General features: G+C 35.2%; 1 protein-coding gene across 1 annotated transcript; it reads left to right on the top strand.

Moving 5' to 3' along the window:
• The first annotated feature begins 2,358 nt into the window (after positions 1-2,358).
• On the top strand, positions 2,359-17,116 carry LOC122141908 (testis development-related protein-like). The gene is made up of 4 exons (XM_042750598.1): positions 2,359-2,707; positions 9,293-9,340; positions 12,656-12,771; positions 14,753-17,116. Exons 1-4 carry the CDS (start codon positions 2,621-2,623, stop codon positions 15,180-15,182), a joined length of 681 nt encoding a protein of 226 aa, XP_042606532.1. The 5' UTR covers positions 2,359-2,620; the 3' UTR covers positions 15,183-17,116.
• The last annotated feature ends 836 nt before the right edge of the window (positions 17,117-17,952 follow it).

Here is a 17,952-nt window from a genome sequence, read left to right as displayed (position 1 = left end):
TTCTTATTGTCGCCTCATGGCTGCATTTATAAAATATAATTATTTATTTAAAATATAAAACAAAATCAGAATTCAAAAATCAGCTGCTGATTATTATTATTATTATTATTATTATTAATGTTGAAAATGATTAAGTTGCTTAATTTTTGTGGAAATTCATTGTAATACATTGTTTAGAAAAGCATCCTGTATTTGAATTTATATATATATATATATATATATATATATATATATATATATATATATATATATATATATATATATATATATATATAAAACATAAGTGTCTTTCAATCACTTTTGATAAATGTAATGTATTCTTGCTGAATAAAAGTATTGATTAAAAAAAATACATAAAATCTTACTGACCTCAAACTTTTGAACGGTAGTGCATACAGATGCATATATACTCTAACTTTGGTTTAATGCCTTCACACCTCGCATATCAATTCTGTGCACATCCTAAATCAGACAGGACTCTTATCACACCAGCGCTCAACACAGGTTCTGTTTATGTATTTACTGTAAACATGCCTGTATAAAGATGATGTCTGATGACCCTTCTGAGCTGTAGTTTTTTGTGTTTTCTCAGATAAGGTCAGCTTTTCTGACTTGTTTGTTGTGTGTAAATTGTAATATTATAGCTTAAGCTACTGTTTTCAAGCTAATCTTCATATCTGCCAGGACTCACAGTGGGAAATGGTCAAATGCTTAAACAGCTTCATAACCTTCAAGTTCATAATCTCCTTAATAAAGACCCAGAGGAGACCCAGAAGTGCTCTGCATGTGTTTAAATTCTTTAAGCAGTTAACAAAGAGTATATTCTTTACATTTAAAGCATGGCAACATTCACATCACATGAGCACACTTATACATATACATCTGGATAAGCAAGAATATTGATTAAACAGACTTATTAAATGGAAAACTTTACATTGAAGTCACATGGATATGCTCCACAGATAGTGTATTCTTCACATTTAGTATGAACACATTCAAAGTATTTATACTCAAAACATTTATGGATGTTTCTTCAATTTTGTGCATTTTTATTGTACAAAGAAACATTTTTTCTTAAATAGAGGTTATATTAAAAGTGCAATGTTTGTTTTAATATGTCTTGTGTAATAGTGCATTAAATCCCAAATCACAACCATCCCTCGCATGCTTCAACCACAATTAACAATTTTACCCCTAATAATATTTAATGAAATATTTTTGTACTTGATTAACAATGTCAGTGAAGTGCTTGAGATGAAATATGAGACACAACAAAGAAAAATCAATGTTAATGTCACTTGAATACAGTATTTTTATTGTGTAATTTCTAATTCTAATTAAGTTGTAATTTTGACATGCAGTCAAACCAAAAATTATTCTGACACCAGATTCTGACAGATTATGTATAATTTTTTAATTTTTTTATTTTTTTTTTTGGTGGTGGGTGTAGGACACTATAGTTCATTTGTGTTTAGAAAATTTTATTTTTGTTAAGATGTATTACATATTATACTTCATACAGTGGACTACCAGTAAAATAAAAAATAAATAAATAAAAAAGGGACAAAAATTTATTGAGACACTTTGACTTGACCAATTTTTTTCTTAAGTGTTTTTGTTTAATTGCTAATGCGATCTTTTTACACCACAGACTGAACAAAATTAAGCATTGCTCGTTTATCGGTTGACCTAAATTGGTATTATCTAATTGTGTTCTTAAATTTAACAGCTGACAGCTATACAATAATTCATAGAATTATGTTCATTTCTAATGTTGAAATGTTTCAACCTAATTACATAATCTACATAACCTTACAATACCTAATTCATTACATCCCTTTCTATCAAAGTTATCTGACATTATCAAGATGAATTTGTTCTGACACAGTGTAACTCTGAGTTCTTGTCATATTTCATTACCATTTTCTAAACTATAGCAAATAAACTGTGATAATCAGAGAAATGTTGAATGTGTGTGTGTGTGTGGCCCATAAGAAACATTTATTCAAAGTGCCCTTTAAAAGTTTTTGCCACACTTAAAATAACTGCATTCAGTGCACTACAAAATATCAAACCAACCTGTGGATACTAAAACAAATAATTGCATTTTTTTGAAAATCATTTTAATAAATGTTTTTATTTTTTACTTAAAGAGACACTTGGTTTGATATTTTAGTATTTAATGCCATGCCTAGCTTTTGAAAGCTGGGTAAAGGGACTAATTTTGCAAGTCTGCTTATGAAAAACTTCTACACTGACGGAACCTCTAAAGACGTATTTGACTGCTCGTGATAAGCCTCCTGTCCGGGTGGGAGGGTCCAAGGAGGCCATCGCCCCGCCCACGTTGCCATGACAACCAGCTGATCAGAGGGAATCTGATCCACGATGGGAGGAGCGGCGGTCCAGGTGCTCCAGCCAACAGTGTGCTCAGACGTTCATCAAAAGAGGATCGTGGGCCGGAGGAAAGTCTGCGTGTGGGGTATCGCGATCACAGACGGGTTATTGTTCTGATTTAACCGCTTGCCTCCTCGCGATCTCCTCACCCAGAGTCTTCACTCGCATCCCATGGGCTTGGAAAATACCGTGCTTCTGAGATACAGCTGAACTCCCTGCGCGCATAATGTTCAAGAAGAGCAAGAGCAAAGTTCTGGTGGATGAAGCTTCAGAGGAGGACGACGTGTCGTGGCATCACGAGCACGCGAGGAAGGTATGGTGGGCTTCAAACTTGAGAGATCAGATGTACTTGAGTCTATTAGTTTGGCTGTGTCGCAGCCTGTACAGTAACTGTATTGTTTACAAAGCGGATGCGCCCCCGAGTCAGTGAGTCGTGAAGACAGATTATAAAAACAGCAGCGAAATAATAATTATCGCCCACTATAATGTAATCCACTTATTGATGTGTCACCCTACTTTTTGAAATCGCTCCTGTTTGACAGTGTGAAGTTCTGGAGGTATTTCAGTATGAAGCATATGGATCATGCGATGAAGGGAAAATTGGAATATTCTGAGTATGCAAGTAGAGGAAAAAAGACAGTATTTATAATATGGATGAATGAGAATGTACATAGGAATGTGTGATTAAAAGACAGAGTAAAAATAACTGTCTTTAAAAGCTTTTTTGGGTCATATTATGGTTATTTAAATGTCATTTGCATTAACCAGATTTCCATATCTAGATAAGGCCACATTTTGGTTTTATAAATTAGATTTGGTCTGTTTTAATCAGAATTATGTGTCATGGAAACACATTATGAGAATGGCTGAGTGTGAGTGTAGAGAACAAAAGTGTGTTTTTGGAATATACATCATAACTGAATTAGGGATCGACCGATATGCATTTTTCAGGGCCGATGCCGATACCGATTATTACAGATCAAGGAGACCGATAACCGATATTTTGAACCGATATGTGTCTTGTGTAAAAATGAAAATTTTTTGTCAAAATTAAGAATAAAAAGGCCTCTGACAAAGACTCTCTTTAAATTATTTTAACACATCTTTAATTCTGAGAACTGTTCATAATAACAACATTAATATTAATAATAATAACAAACATAAAAAGTGCTGGGAGCATCCATCAGCAGCATTCTGTAAACTAAGTAAAACTTGCATCCATCAGCAGCATCCTATAAACAAAGTAAAACTTAAAGCAAATTTAAACAGCAACAAATGAACAAATAATGGAAAATAATGTAATCTCTCTCTCTCTTCTCCTCTCTCTCTCTCTCTCTCTCTCTCTCTCTCTCTCTATATATATATATATATGTGTTGTGTGTGTGTGTGTGTGTGTGTGTGTGTGTTATATTTAGCATTTTATTTGCAACCCAGAATTGCATTAAAATCACACACAACCCATATTGTAATAGTGTTTTATTTTTTATTTTTGATGTGTAAAATGTTTGTTTGACTGTTTATCACGGCGATACAAACTAGGAAGTATACAGGACAGCGTCATCCAGAAACGTGCAATGTGACATTATTGACAATTTACCTTATTAGCATAGGGTTATTAGCAGGGTGCGATTTGTGAAATAAACAAAGGGGGGATGCTTTTGAAAATTTGTATGAAATGTTTTTAATACGACGGAAATTGTTTTTAGTGTGATCTGTGAGGCCTGTTCATTGTAATGATTTAATGTCCACGGTTATTCAAACAACAAATTACATCGAAAAAGCGAGCAAAGAACACAACGGAGCTTTTTGAAACTCCGATTCAGTTAAACCATTGCGTCGCAAAATGATTCACTGTTTCGATGCGCTTCAATCGGATCGCGTATCGCGAATCATTTGATTCAGATCTGGACGTCAGAGCGGGTTAGCATGATGTTTTTTATCCCCACCGGGGATAAATGTTATTCAGCAGAGGCAGGGATGCATAGACCAGAAGGGGGGAAATCCCCCCATGAAACCGCACCCTGGTTAAATGAGAGAGCGCGGCCGCAGAGATAACTAAATCAGGAATAGGGAGCTCGCGTCGCGTCAGGGCGTCAGAGCTCGTGCTTGATGCCCTTTCAGCTCTTCAAAATTGCATAATGGTAATTCTGAATCTGTATGATAAATTATTTTGCAATCATGTTAGAATAAAGCAACATTTCTCCAAATATGCGCAATTTATTTGACTAAGAGCCCTAAGGGAACGGACGCTGTTCAGTGAAGCTATGTGAACGACACAAAAAAAAAAAAACCGCAGCAGACGTGAGTGAATTCATTCGTGTTGATAATCTATTCAACAATATAACGTTAAATTGGCCGAATGGTGAGAGAAGTAGGTTTTAGTTTCACTATCTCAGCACTGATGTGATGATCCGTTAAAGCATATCACTGCAATGACGGACATTGACCGGGAATTCACGGTATAATAACTGAACGGGGCTTGTCATCATAAATCGATTATAGGTGTTTTGCAACTTCAGTGTAGTGATTTATTGCAACTTCAGGAACGTTTACTGCATTCTTACCTTCGAGAGATAACTTATTGATGTGTGATGATGATCACTGAAGCAGCTCCTGTGCTTTCGGTGTGAGAGCGGAACATTTTCCAGCCGCGCCAGCCGTATTGATTGGCCAGGCTCGTGACTCCCCAACAAATCAGACGGACGATAGGCGCGGGGCTTAGTCTAGGCCACAGAGCGGTGCGCTCTGACTGAGGTGTCTGGATCAGTGCCAGATCGCGCATTTCAAAATAAAATGGTTTTATCGGCAAATCGGTTTTGAAAATGGCCGATGCCGATAACAATAAAAATGCTTAATATCGGCGCCGATAATCGGCCACGCCGATAATCGGTCGACCCCTAAACTGAATGTTCCTTTGTTTCTGCATACGTCATCGGCCTTTAATAAACCCATATCTGTTTGCCAGTTTGAATATGGAAGGAAAGAAATGGTCAATGAAAATATAGCAAAAAGAATATGGGTGTATGAGAATATAAATGGTCATATTAAAATAAAAGAATTGAAGTACTGAGAGTGTGGTACAATATCTGTGTTTACAATTTTTTGGGGGTTATATTTTGGTTATTTAAATGGCATGTGTATTAACCAGATTGCCATACACAGATTAGGCAAAAGTTATAGAATCAGCTGGCCTGTTTTTATCAGAATTTTGGGTCATGTAAACACCTTATCTGGAATATGCATCATCTGCTTGGATCTGCTTATGTCATCGACCATTAATATCTGCTGACCAATATGAGTGTGGAATGAGAGAATAGGACAATGAAAATATATGTAATATACCAACAGAATTAGAGTTTACAAGAGTATGAGAATAGCAGTGTATTTATTGCTTCCAATTTTCCACTGGAGTTCAGATCAGTCATGAGAAGCGAGTACATAACATATAATATCATACTTTAAGTTTTATATTCATGTTTCCCTGTTTTTCTGAGCCAGTGCTGCGATATTAATGATCATGTATAGTTTGATTGATGTGGATAAGATCATAGATGTATCTTAATTAAATGTGGCTTTGCTGTGGCTGAGTTTAAATACAGATTCATGGCATTTCAGACCTAATGTTCCGTCAGCTGTTAGACTGCAGGAGTCAGATAAGGTCCCTACAGCGTAACAGCAGGAGACGGTTGCAGATAAGCTTTCTTTCTCTCCCCCTCACCCTTTTTTTAGTGTATTTCAGAAGCTTGCACTAAAAAGTTAAAGATTCCCACTGCGTTCTGTGGCAAGTGTGATATTAGACAGCCTTGACTAGGCCACAGTCATGTTCTTATTTAATTAATTTATGCAAAAATTAAGATGATAAGGTGACTGATTATCACATGTACCAAAAATACTACGGTATTTTCAAAGTTTCATAATATTTGATTTACATTTTATATATATATTTCCAAGTAATATAGCAAACGTCTGATACCATCTGTGTACCATGGTATTGCGACACTAAATAGCTTCAAGGGACACCATGGTACTTTTATATAAAGAAAAAGAAGAGTTTTAGTAATATTAAACCATGTGAATGTCCAAAAACACATTATTACCAAGACAGTGCCAAAAATGGTAACATTTCCAAAAAAAATGGAGATATCTTGGTACTTTGGTGTTTATACTGAATGTTTACCATTGGTATTTACACACTTTCAAAAAAGTACTGAAAACCTACCACGGTACTATCATGTTATTCAGATGTGTACCATGGTTTTACCTTGGCGTATCATCATACCATGGTACTTAAATTTCATTTGATAGCATCATTGTACCGCCATGGTACTTTTTGTAAGGGCATGCAAGGTTCTTCAAAAAAACATCATGGTTTTATCATAGTACATGTCCACTAAAACACAGTATTACCAAGGTAAATATTTAAATAACCATTATTACCATTTCCAAACATATTGTACTTGGTAAAAAGTACCATGGTACTGAATTAGTATTTACACAGTTACAAAAAAAGTACAGAAAAGACCATCGTAACACCATGGTATTGTTGGAACTACCTTGGAATACCATCTTGTGAATACCACGGTACATGAACTTTTGGACCCTTAAATATGTCAACGTACCATAGTATTACCATTTGATACTGTACCATGTACTATCACAGTACTTTTTTTGTAGTTTATGCAAGGTACAGAGAATACCATTGTTCTATCAAAGTACAAAAACATAATATGACTGTTGTAAACTACGATGTCCAATACATGGTAATTTTGTTAGTGAAGCTTATAGCTCAATCTAATAGTGGTACTAGGCTTGTGGATTGTATTTTGGAGAGGAAAAATAAATGTTCTGAAGTTGTTCGGTCTACAAAGAGATATTTGAGTGAGATCCGACCACTTCTGACCACTGCTAGTCAGTTAGTTCACCCAGAACTTGGTATGTAGAGCAGGAAGACCCCGACGGATCGGGACAAACGGACCTGCTCTTACATTCAGTTCCAGTTCTATTCAGGTCCTGTCAGGATTTCACATTTTGTAGAAAGTTTCGATTTTCCTCAAGATGAATATCCTCTCTGTTTTATATGAAGCTATTTTGTGAATGTGGGTTGTATTTTAAACCATGTCAGGTTGCCAGTAGGTAAACATCATTATTCTGAGGTACAGTCTTGTTGATATTGTGGTTAGTTCCTTCATAAATCAACTGAAGGCAGAATAAATGGACTCCTGTGACCCTGTGTTCTTCAATCACAGGCTTGTTTTCAGTAAAGTCAGGTCTGAGCTGTCCCTAATATGCCACAGTCATAAGAAATGACAGAGTCCAGAGGGTAAAAGACTTAAAATATCCCAAACATTGCTCTTTGCTCAGTCTCAGCTTCACTCCTTCATTTATAAATGAGCACTCGAGAGAGTATTCGCACTGTAATCAGGCCAAACGCTTTGGTAAGATGGGGTGGAGGTGTGTGGCAGTGAGACAAGGAGTGAGGGGGAGTAGAAATGAAGGAGGCAGAGGGTTGTGGGTAGAGGGAGGAATGACATGGACATTACAGAACAGAGGGTGATATTTCTCTCTCTCTCTGTGTGATTGTATGAATCATATTCTGCCTTCAAGCCATTTCAGAATAAAAGTGTTCACTCTGGATTTGCTCTTTTAACCTTGTCTTGTCAGCATAAGTGTTGGCCATAATCAAGGGTATATATTTTACAGATATTGTACATTTTAAAACATTCGGAGTCAGTAAAATTATTTAAAGTTTTTGAAATAAGTTGTTTCTGCTCACAAAGGAAAAATACAGCAAAGCAGTAATATTATGAAATATTATTACAATTTAAAATAAATAAAATAATGTTTTCTGTCTTAATATATATTCAAATGAATTTCAGCATCATTACTCCAGTCTTCAGTGTCACATGAGAGAAATCATTGTTATAAGCTGATTTGGTGCTCATAAAACATTTCTTCTTATTATCATCATTATTATCAATTATGAAAACAGTTGTGGGACTAAGTATTTTTGGGGAAACTGTTATACATTTTTTCAGGATTCTTTGATGAATAGCAGTTATTTTAATTAAAAACCTTTGGTAAGATTATGAACATCTTTTATCTCACTTTTGATCAATTTAATGCATCCTTGCTGAAAAAAATATATATTAATAAATAAAAAATTAAAAAACGAACCTTACTAACCCTAAACTTACAATTATTTATGTTATATTTTTAGGTGATTGGCTTAAAAAAATTCTGGGGTCCCAAGAGCTGCCAGATATATTATTAAATATAGTCATAATTAGGTTTTCATCATGAATGTGTGTTTGTATTTTGTGTACTGTTAATGAAGAATAGTGATAAAACATTACTTAAATATACACCAGTTCATGAGGTCGAAAGTATTGTGTGACAAAACTACATTTCCCATAATTCCCTATCCTGATAAAGCATCAGTTACACACCTAATGTGCATCCTTTTTTTCTTCGGGTTGTAGGGCAGTGAAAATGTGAAGTGAGTAAGAACTTCCCAGGAGGCAGCAGTAGTGCAGGTGGGGCAGGAAGGAAGGGGAAGAGGTCAGACCCTTAACAGGAAGTTGCATGCCAGAGCAGTTCTGATTGATCACCCAAAATAGACAGCATTAATGATTACATTAACACTAATAGATCGGATTATTAGTGGGATATCCATATGAGGAATTTTTAATTCCTCACCATATTTGTGTTATGACCGTTTCTTGACAGAAAACAAGAACATTTTCAAGTCTCTCCTCAAATGTGCAAGACCTTGTTTACGTTAGCGAGCTAAAAATATTCCTTGAATTTTTGTGGGTGGGTGTGTTCGTATACGTTATCATGTGTTTAAGTGTGTGTGCATGTTCTCATTGTTTTGTTCTCCTTGGCCTTTGCTTTTCAGGATAAAGACTCTGAGGGAACGGAGGAAGTTCTGAGCCCCTCAACAAAGGTAAACACACACCAATACACACACATAACATTTTGTTGCTTTGAACAGAAATGCGAAAATTTGTTGACAGTGTCCGAAACAAAACCATCGCAGCATTGTTAGGATGTGACACGAAAAGCCTGATTTGTAACACTGAGTTTCTGTTGTCTTTTTATTTTTGTTAGTTCTTAGTGAATGGACGCATTGAATGGCAAGAAGTTAAACATGTAGAGAGGATGTGACACATTCTTTCAGAACAATCTGGACAATAGCAAAAGCCGTCTTGAGACTAGCAAACATTCAGTGGCGTGCTTTCCTTCAGTGGACTGCTGCTGTCATGTTATATTTTAAATTGTCAAATAAATTTCTGAACTATTTTGTGACCAGTAGAATTAAACAGCTGGTTTTGGCCTCCTGTGTAATCTTTGTGTTGTTAGCATGAGCAGCTGGTAAATGCAACAAAATCCAGAACATTTTTGCAGTGTAAAAATCTCCACCATAGACCCTACCCGTATTTAATGAAAATGAGGCTGTGAAGGACAGAAGTACAGCACGTTCAGTGGATTATACTGTTGTTTAACGACATTCCAGTTGTTCAGCTGACAAAACATCTTTCTGTAAATAACTTACAGAAGACAAGAGCTCCACAAAGGAGGTTTGAAATTTGAAAAATTAAGTGATGTTGCACCTTTACACAGCACATTCTGTACATTTACCCCTCACAGCCTCATTTTCATCCACGTAAAATTCAATATAGCATCTAAGATCTATTAACAACTATTCAAAAGTAGCTGCATATTACGATGAAATTATTTTTTCCGTGCAACATAAATAACAAATATTTAATTTATGTTATAGTGAGTGTTTATTTATTTATTAAAATTGTATTTTAATTGTTTCGTTTAATATTTTATTTGAATTCCCATTAATTTTTCACAAAGAGAAACTGATTTTAGGATTATCCTAAGTATTTAAGTGTTCGACAAACATACTCACATTTTATATATATACATATATATATATATATATATATATATATATATATATATATATATATATATATATATATAATGTTAGTCAAATTAAGAAATTAATTTGTTATACATTTTAAATATATTTGTTTATTCACAACCAATGACTATAAATAAATAATTTTATATTGTAGCACCATTCCATGATTTTTTTCATTTGCAAGTCATGTGATTGTAGGTTAATCCTTCATGAAATATTTTTTTCTTGATTTTTTTCATATACTTTTTCCCTTAAAATCAAAGGTTGTAATGTTGTGATACATTTTTGGTTGGTTTACTGAGCTTGACAACATATAGAGATGTTTTCCCAAAGAAGATTTTTATGTTCTATTATTTTTATTTTTCATTTATTTATTTTATTATTATTATAAAAATTGGAATTGCTTCAAGAACTGAGTGCCCAGGAGCGAAAATGGCAGCATGTAGTGTGTGTGTTATAAAATAATTGCTCTTTTTGTAAGTTTTGTGTTCTGAAAGTTACAGTATGTTTTCACAACACAATGAACTCTTTTAATCTCAACAGATCATGAGAAATCAGTTTTCCTTGATATGAACACTTTAAAGAGGATAACAGAGAATTTCACAGTTAGATTTCCAGAGAGCTTTGCTGTTTCCTCCAGCGATGGCAGGAGCTCCATCTCAAGTTAAAGCGACAGTTGTTTATTTCCACTGCGTGCTTTACCTAACCAAGCAGAGAGAGAGGGAGGACAAGACAGATGGAGCGATAGCAGCCAAATGAGTGTTGTGCTTTATTTGAGGTCAAAGACGAGTCCGATAGTAACATGTGTTTATCCGATGGAATGAATAATGTGCCCTAAGACTCCTAATGCTCATAAATGCTAAATAAATGTGCTGGAACTCATTATAAGAACCGGTCCCGACATAACAAGCGTTTATGTGTTAGTGCATAATCAGATGGCATGTTTTAGCACAGCGGAGTGACAGAGCACAAAGGTCTTTGGTTTGAGACAAGACAGGGAGTGGCGAATAAAAATAACCACGTGCTTTTACCTTTTTTTGTGTTTGGTACATTTTAATTCCTCCAGACACGCAGCAACAACTACTGAATATCTAGATCATACACATGAATAACTTGTAGATCTTTACATATTTAGAAAAGATGCATTAGGGAGATTCTTGCTGAAAATTATCTGGGTTATATATATAGAATCATATAATTATTATTTTTTTTAATTACCATAAACAATAATGTAGATATTTTTATACAATAATACAATTTAAATGCTAAATTATAAACATGGTGGGGGGGGGTGTTTTGGAAACATTTAAGGAAGTAATAATTTGTCAATTTTACTATGTTGTTAAAACATTCTCCTTTGGATGGTTGAATGATTTAGATTTTTTTATTATTTTTTTATGAAGTTTATGATTTACCAAACATTTTAAACTTGTTATTTTATGTATTGTGTGTGTGTGTGTGTGTGTGTGTGTGTGTGTGTGTGTGTGTGTGTGTGTGTGTGTGTAAAATATTAATATAAATGGAAACAAATGTATATATATGAATATGTTCAAATATTATTATAAATGAATATACATTTTTTTTTTTTTTTTTTTTTTTTTTACACTACCGTAATTGTCATTAAAAGAATATCATATGCAAAAAAAATAATGTTTTAATCAATGTATCCTCTTGCTTTTTTTTTATTCATGAGTCAAATATGACCCAATATATGGTGTGATCAAATATTATTTATGTTTTGTTTTCTATTTAAATCAAGGGAGAACATTCTGTACAAGGCAGGTCAGGAAAAAAAATGAACAACTTATGAAAGGGAGCAAGAATTTGTGTCAAAGGTTCTTTCCTATATAATAAGCTGCAAAGCTGGGCCGGTATTTCAAATCCTGAGGGTCACACTGAACGCAGGCAGGAGGGAGTCTGAAAGAATGTGTCAGATTGCCAAATGACCCAAAACATGCACACACACACACACACACACACAGACATACACACGTGTGTCTGCTCAGAGATCTATCCCTGCAGCCCGCTGTAATCAACATAGGTCTTTCCTGTTTTTACTGCGTGATGCCCTGTGTCCGTCAGATACAGCTTTTTGCTCCTGCGTTCAAGATGAAGTGTGTATTTGTGATTAGTTGTCTTAGTTTGTGCCAGGCCTAAACCTGCAATCATCTCTTACCATCTGTATTTCCGTCTCACTGAGAAACCAAACGCAGTCTTTCTGGCACATAACACACAAACAGTCATTTTACTGTGCACAGAGCCCTGTTGTATGAATAAACAAGCCATTTCAGTATGGGTTCTGACTCTGTTTTTGACCTTTTGTAGGATTCCAAATTAAAGAAGGTTAAATCAAAGCGAGAAAAAGGAGACAAGAAGTTGTTTCCATCTCAGGACGATGAGCACTTCTTGCTGACAGGAGTCACGGTCTCTCACAGAAGAGGGTAAGCTAAAGCTAAATGAAGCATGTTTTGCAAGCCCCAGAATTCCAATATGTATTTTTTTAGATGATTACAATAATTTTAGATGATTATACCCATAGTAGGGCTAGGTGGGACAACCAAAATCATATAATTTAAATGTATGAGTAATTTTATATTACAGTAGTAGTATATGTCATGCCATAGTTTCTGAAAGGTTAACCTAAAAATGTTTTTTATACTTAATCATGTATTGATTGGTTATTTTTTGTTATTATTATTATTATTATTATTATTATTATTATTATTATTATCTTTTTTTTTTTTTTTTTTTTTTTTTTCATTACACCTTCCAAATGATAGTATAGACATGGGTGAATTTTTTGTATTTTTTTTTACTTCTAGTCATTTTTAGTAGCTAAAAACTTGACCTGTTGGTGTTTTAATGATGTTTAAGCGACAGAATGTACGTCGGTTCAATGTTTTGAGATGATTATCACACACACACACACACACACACACACAAAGGCGTTCAAAATAGAACACAATGGTTTCTAGCTTATGTGCCTCTGTATTGGATGTGCTTAGTGGGAAAATTCAAAACCACATTGTCCAAATCTTTTGGTCTGCCTCAAGCTCACGCCATTAGTTGAGCCAGAAATTGCCATTTTGGGCTGCTGAAACAAACAAAGCCATGTTGTAAGAGCAGCACAGGGCCGCAGTCTTTAGGGGAAATGAACCAATGGCTTGCTTATAGTTGAATCTGCATATTAAAGTTAGTTTAGGAAAAAGTATTTTAACACCAGAGATACACCCACGGGACCTTTGAGTGCCTAGAAATGAACACATCCATACTGTATGCCATAAAAATAGAGATAAATATATCCTGACATAGCAATGGAATATCTCACATATATGTTTTTGTACATAAATATAGTGTAACTTTAAATAAGCAAGTCAACCATCAAGTAAGTGTCTGAAATGGAAACCGCACCCTGTGGCCCGGCCTCTGTCCTTCCTGCTGAAGCTTATGTGACTGCCTTGTGCATTATGACACAAAACTAAACACCATAATGTACGTACAGCATAATAAATTCACTGTTGAGTCTTGTATCTTTTCATATAAGCAAAAAATAATAATAATAAATAAATAAATATATGTATATACACTATATTGCCAAAAGTATTGACACACCCCCTTCTAATGAACTGGTTTGGCTACTTTGGTCATTTCCATGAGTACAAATCTGAAAGGGTTAGTTCCCTCCAAAAAAGATAATTCTGTCATTACTCACAGTCATGTTGTTCCAAACACATAACACATAAGACCTTCGTTCATTTTCAGAACACAAATTAAGATATTTTTGATCAAATCTGAGCGCTCTCTGACCCTACGTGGACAGCAATGCAACTGCAATGTTCCCAGATCTAGAAACGTAGCAAGGACATCGGTAAAATAATCCATGTGACATCAGTGGTTCAACCGCAATTTTACAAAGCTACGAGAATACTAGAAAATAATAATAAGAAAATAATAACAATTTGTACAACAATTCTTCTCCATGAGTTACCGTCTTCCACCATTTTGGAGAGTACCCCAGAACGTAATCAGCGTTGTTTACATTCAGCATGTGCGTGCTGTCTAGTGTCTACTGAACGTAAACAACGCTGATTATGTTGATTACGTTCTGGGGTACTCTGCAAAATGGCGAAGATGGTAACTCGGGGAGAAGAATTGTTGTACAAATTGTTATTTTCTTTGTGCACAAAAAGTATTCTCGTAGCTTCGTAAAATTACGGTTGACCGGTTATTTATTATATATATATATATATATATATATATATATATATATATATATATATGCAAATTTCTTGGAATTCACTTAATCTGTTTAATTATGGAATTTTTTTTTCAGTCATCCAAGCAGTACCAGAAGTGTTAATACATATTTATGGTAAAACATTTTCACTTTATAATAAACCAGGCTTCTTCATTCTCTCTCAGGTCTGCTAAGAAAAACTGGGAGGACGACAAGAGTAAAGCGCACCCAGAAAAAGACAAAGCACACTGTCTGTGGGACAGCATCACAATGACGATGAAGCAAATCACACCCACAAAGAAGATCGACAAGATTGAGGGCTGGGAGCCGCCTCAGCTGAACGACGGAATGGAGGAGGAAAACAATGAGCCGGAGAAGAGGAGCGACTCGTCCCCGCTGTCCTCCCCTCTGTCACTGTCTCTGCCGCATTCTCTGGGTTTGCCATCCTGGGTTGGCTTGGGTTCGGAGGAGGACTCGTCTCGTTACGCCAGTCTGACTGAATCACAGACGGGTGGCCCTGCCCAGTGGGCGGCTCGGGCACGAGATAAATTAGCCGCCGTTCGTCGCCGAAGTCCAGCCAGCCTATCAGAAAATAATTGGGAGGGGCTAAAATGATTTACATATTAATGTCTGTGAGGATGGCCACACCCCCGTGTATACCAACTCTAATTGGACAGTCCACCGATGCGAAGATGTGAAGTGTAGGACCCTCAGACCAAGAGTGCCTGCTTCCAACGCCTGTCAATGATTTATTGTCACTTTTCCATTTGATATAAAATTCGTGTCCAACTTTTGAATGGAGCTCCTTCGGAGAAATCACTGGATGTACTCATAGTTAATCACCATGCTGATTTGTACATTACTTTTAAAGGCTATAAAAGACATTTAAACACTCAAAGGGAGAGTTCAACCAAAAATTTAAATCATTTATTCAACCTCATGTCATTCCAAACATGATTTTTAAAATGTTCTTCAGACCTGTTATGTTGAACACAAAAGATGAAGAATAGCAGAATTTCCCAAGAACCATAAACCTCAGTCAGACGCCATATTGAATTTATCACCGATGATAAGGCTTAACAATCGGCATGTTTTTAAATAGCGGTACAATACATTGAACGCACAGTGCTACTTCTATCCCTCACAACCTCGTTTTTATCCCTGTTAAAAAATATGGCACTATCCTGACCTATTGTAGTCTATTGTAGCTGCTAAAATTACAATAAAGTATCATAATACATATTCCAAATTACAGTTCAGATATTACGTATGTGAGAAACAGCCTATGTCATTGAATAAAGCAATAAGTCTCCATTCATCCTTCTCCAGTCATTGTATGAAAAGTCAGTCAGGACATTCTGCTAAACTTCTTTTTAACAGAATAAAATCAAACTGGTTTTGAGTGACATAAGGGTGAATAAACGACGACAGAATATTCATTTTGTAGGGGAACTCTGTCTCTTTAAATCCACGTTTTATTAGCGCACACTGCAGTACTGCATCTCAATCGCCATAGTAACTCACCGCTGACAAGAGATCGATGCTTTGTATGAACTGCTTGAATCTTTGATTCACTTGTGACTTGTCGTTAATTTATTCCGCTGTGTAGTTGAAGAGTGAATGTGAAATGATGTAGAAACGCCTTCCACTGATCAGTGTAGATTTACTGCCTGCTGTTTCACAATCATAATGTACTGTAATTACTCTATGCAATGATTTTCTTGCTATAATCCTAAACTACCTGCTATTTTCATCACGCTTACAATTTATTCAGTGCCACTATTCAGTCACAAGAAGAACTTACTGTGACTTGATGAGACATACAGGGAACAGCCATAAATTTACTGTGTATGTGCTCGGTCCTGTCGCTGGAGATTTTGAGCTTTAATCAAACAGCTAATTATAGTTATTGGATTCATTTGGAAAAACACAGTCTTGTAGGATTAAAACTAAGTTCTGAAGCAGGTTGGATGAGTACTATCCAGATTTCTTATGGTAACAATTACTGTTACAAACCTTAATATTTGAAGCCTTCCAAAGACCTCAAGAGCTGTGCCGTTTTATCATGATGTAGGCTATTCTTTTTTGCTGTGCCTCGACTTAAAATTCATTTTGTAGTGTGATCGCAACATGTTAACCAGTTATTCTCTTCTAACACCCCCAACACGATAAAAATGACAATCCTCATTTATAAGTCCAGTATAAAATGTATTTTATAACCCTTTGGCCGATGCCATTGAACTGCCTAAGATCTTTGGTTTGCTAGAAGAACATGTCTGAGTGTCTTATTGCTGATTTTAGGAGATTATTTATAATCGGATTCTGAAAGTAAGTGGGTTTGCTGCTCTTAGTTGTTCATAGTAGCTTTATATAATTAGTCTACCAATGTGTTAAGCTTTGAAAGATTATTACAAATTGTTAGTTTCAGATTTTGCTCTTTATATTTTGGGCCTTTGCGAGAATCTTATTTTGATTTCTATCTTGATACTACTGAATGATTTTTTTCTGTATTGTGATTTAAATGCAAATAATAAAATGTTGTTCCAGGGGTTCGGCTAAGTTGGTGAATCTGAATAAAATGTTACTTTGTACTCAAGCATTTTTCCCCCCACAAAAAGTTTAGGTTCGGTAAGATTTTTCAATGTTTTTGAAAAACAAAATCCACATATTTTATTTAGAGCTATTTTGGACTGTTTTCACAGTTAAATCAAGCACGGTCTGTACATATTTCTCTCCTGATTCAGACGAGATGACTTGTTCACTGAAGAAAGCAATATTTTGGATAAACAACTCGTATTTTAGCTGGAAGTAACAGACTAAAGTAAAAACGTCTTGATGGATTTGTATTTTAAAAACACAACTTTTCACAAGACATTCATTAATAGACTGTAGTCCTTGTGGATTATTATTATGTTTTTATCAGCTGGTTGGACTCTTATTCTGACGGCACCCATTCACTGCAGAGGATCCATTAGTGAGCAAGTGATATAATTCTAAATTCCTCCAAATCTGTTCTGATGAAGAAACAAAATCACCTACATCTTGGATGAACTGTAGGTTTGTAAATGTTAAAGGGATACTCCACCCCAAAATGAAAATTTTGGCAGATGGAGTATTCTGATGATGACTTTCATACCTTTTAAGGACCTTGACACTGTTATTTATTTGGCAGTCTATGGGACAGTCACAGGCCTCCCGGTTTTCATCCAAAATATCTTAAATTGTGTTCTGAAGATGAACTAAGCTTTTACGGGTTTGGAATGACATGGGGGTAAGTGATTAATGACAACATTTTCAATTTGGGGTGGAGTATGCCTTTAAGCAAATTTACATTTTTGGTGAACTATTCCCAGGCCTTGGTCTATATCAGCCTTTTTTCTGGGCA

Source organism: Cyprinus carpio, chromosome B23 (assembly GCF_018340385.1).
Source record: "Cyprinus carpio isolate SPL01 chromosome B23, ASM1834038v1, whole genome shotgun sequence".
Classification (NCBI taxonomy): Eukaryota; Metazoa; Chordata; class Actinopteri; order Cypriniformes; family Cyprinidae; genus Cyprinus; species Cyprinus carpio.
Note: the sequence above shows the minus strand (reverse complement) of the source record. Positions and strands in the feature narration are given on the sequence as shown.

Excerpts from the sequence above, each read along its gene's own strand:
- LOC122141908 (XM_042750598.1), top strand. The coding sequence starts at position 2,621 with ATGTTCAAGAAGAGCAAGAGCAAAGTTCTGGTGGATGAAGCTTCAGAG. Across the intron at positions 2,708-9,292 it reads ATCACGAGCACGCGAGGAAG|GATAAAGACTCTGAGGGAAC; the intron begins GTATGGTGGGCT and ends TTTGCTTTTCAG. Across the intron at positions 12,772-14,752 it reads ACGGTCTCTCACAGAAGAGG|GTCTGCTAAGAAAAACTGGG; the intron begins GTAAGCTAAAGC and ends ATTCTCTCTCAG.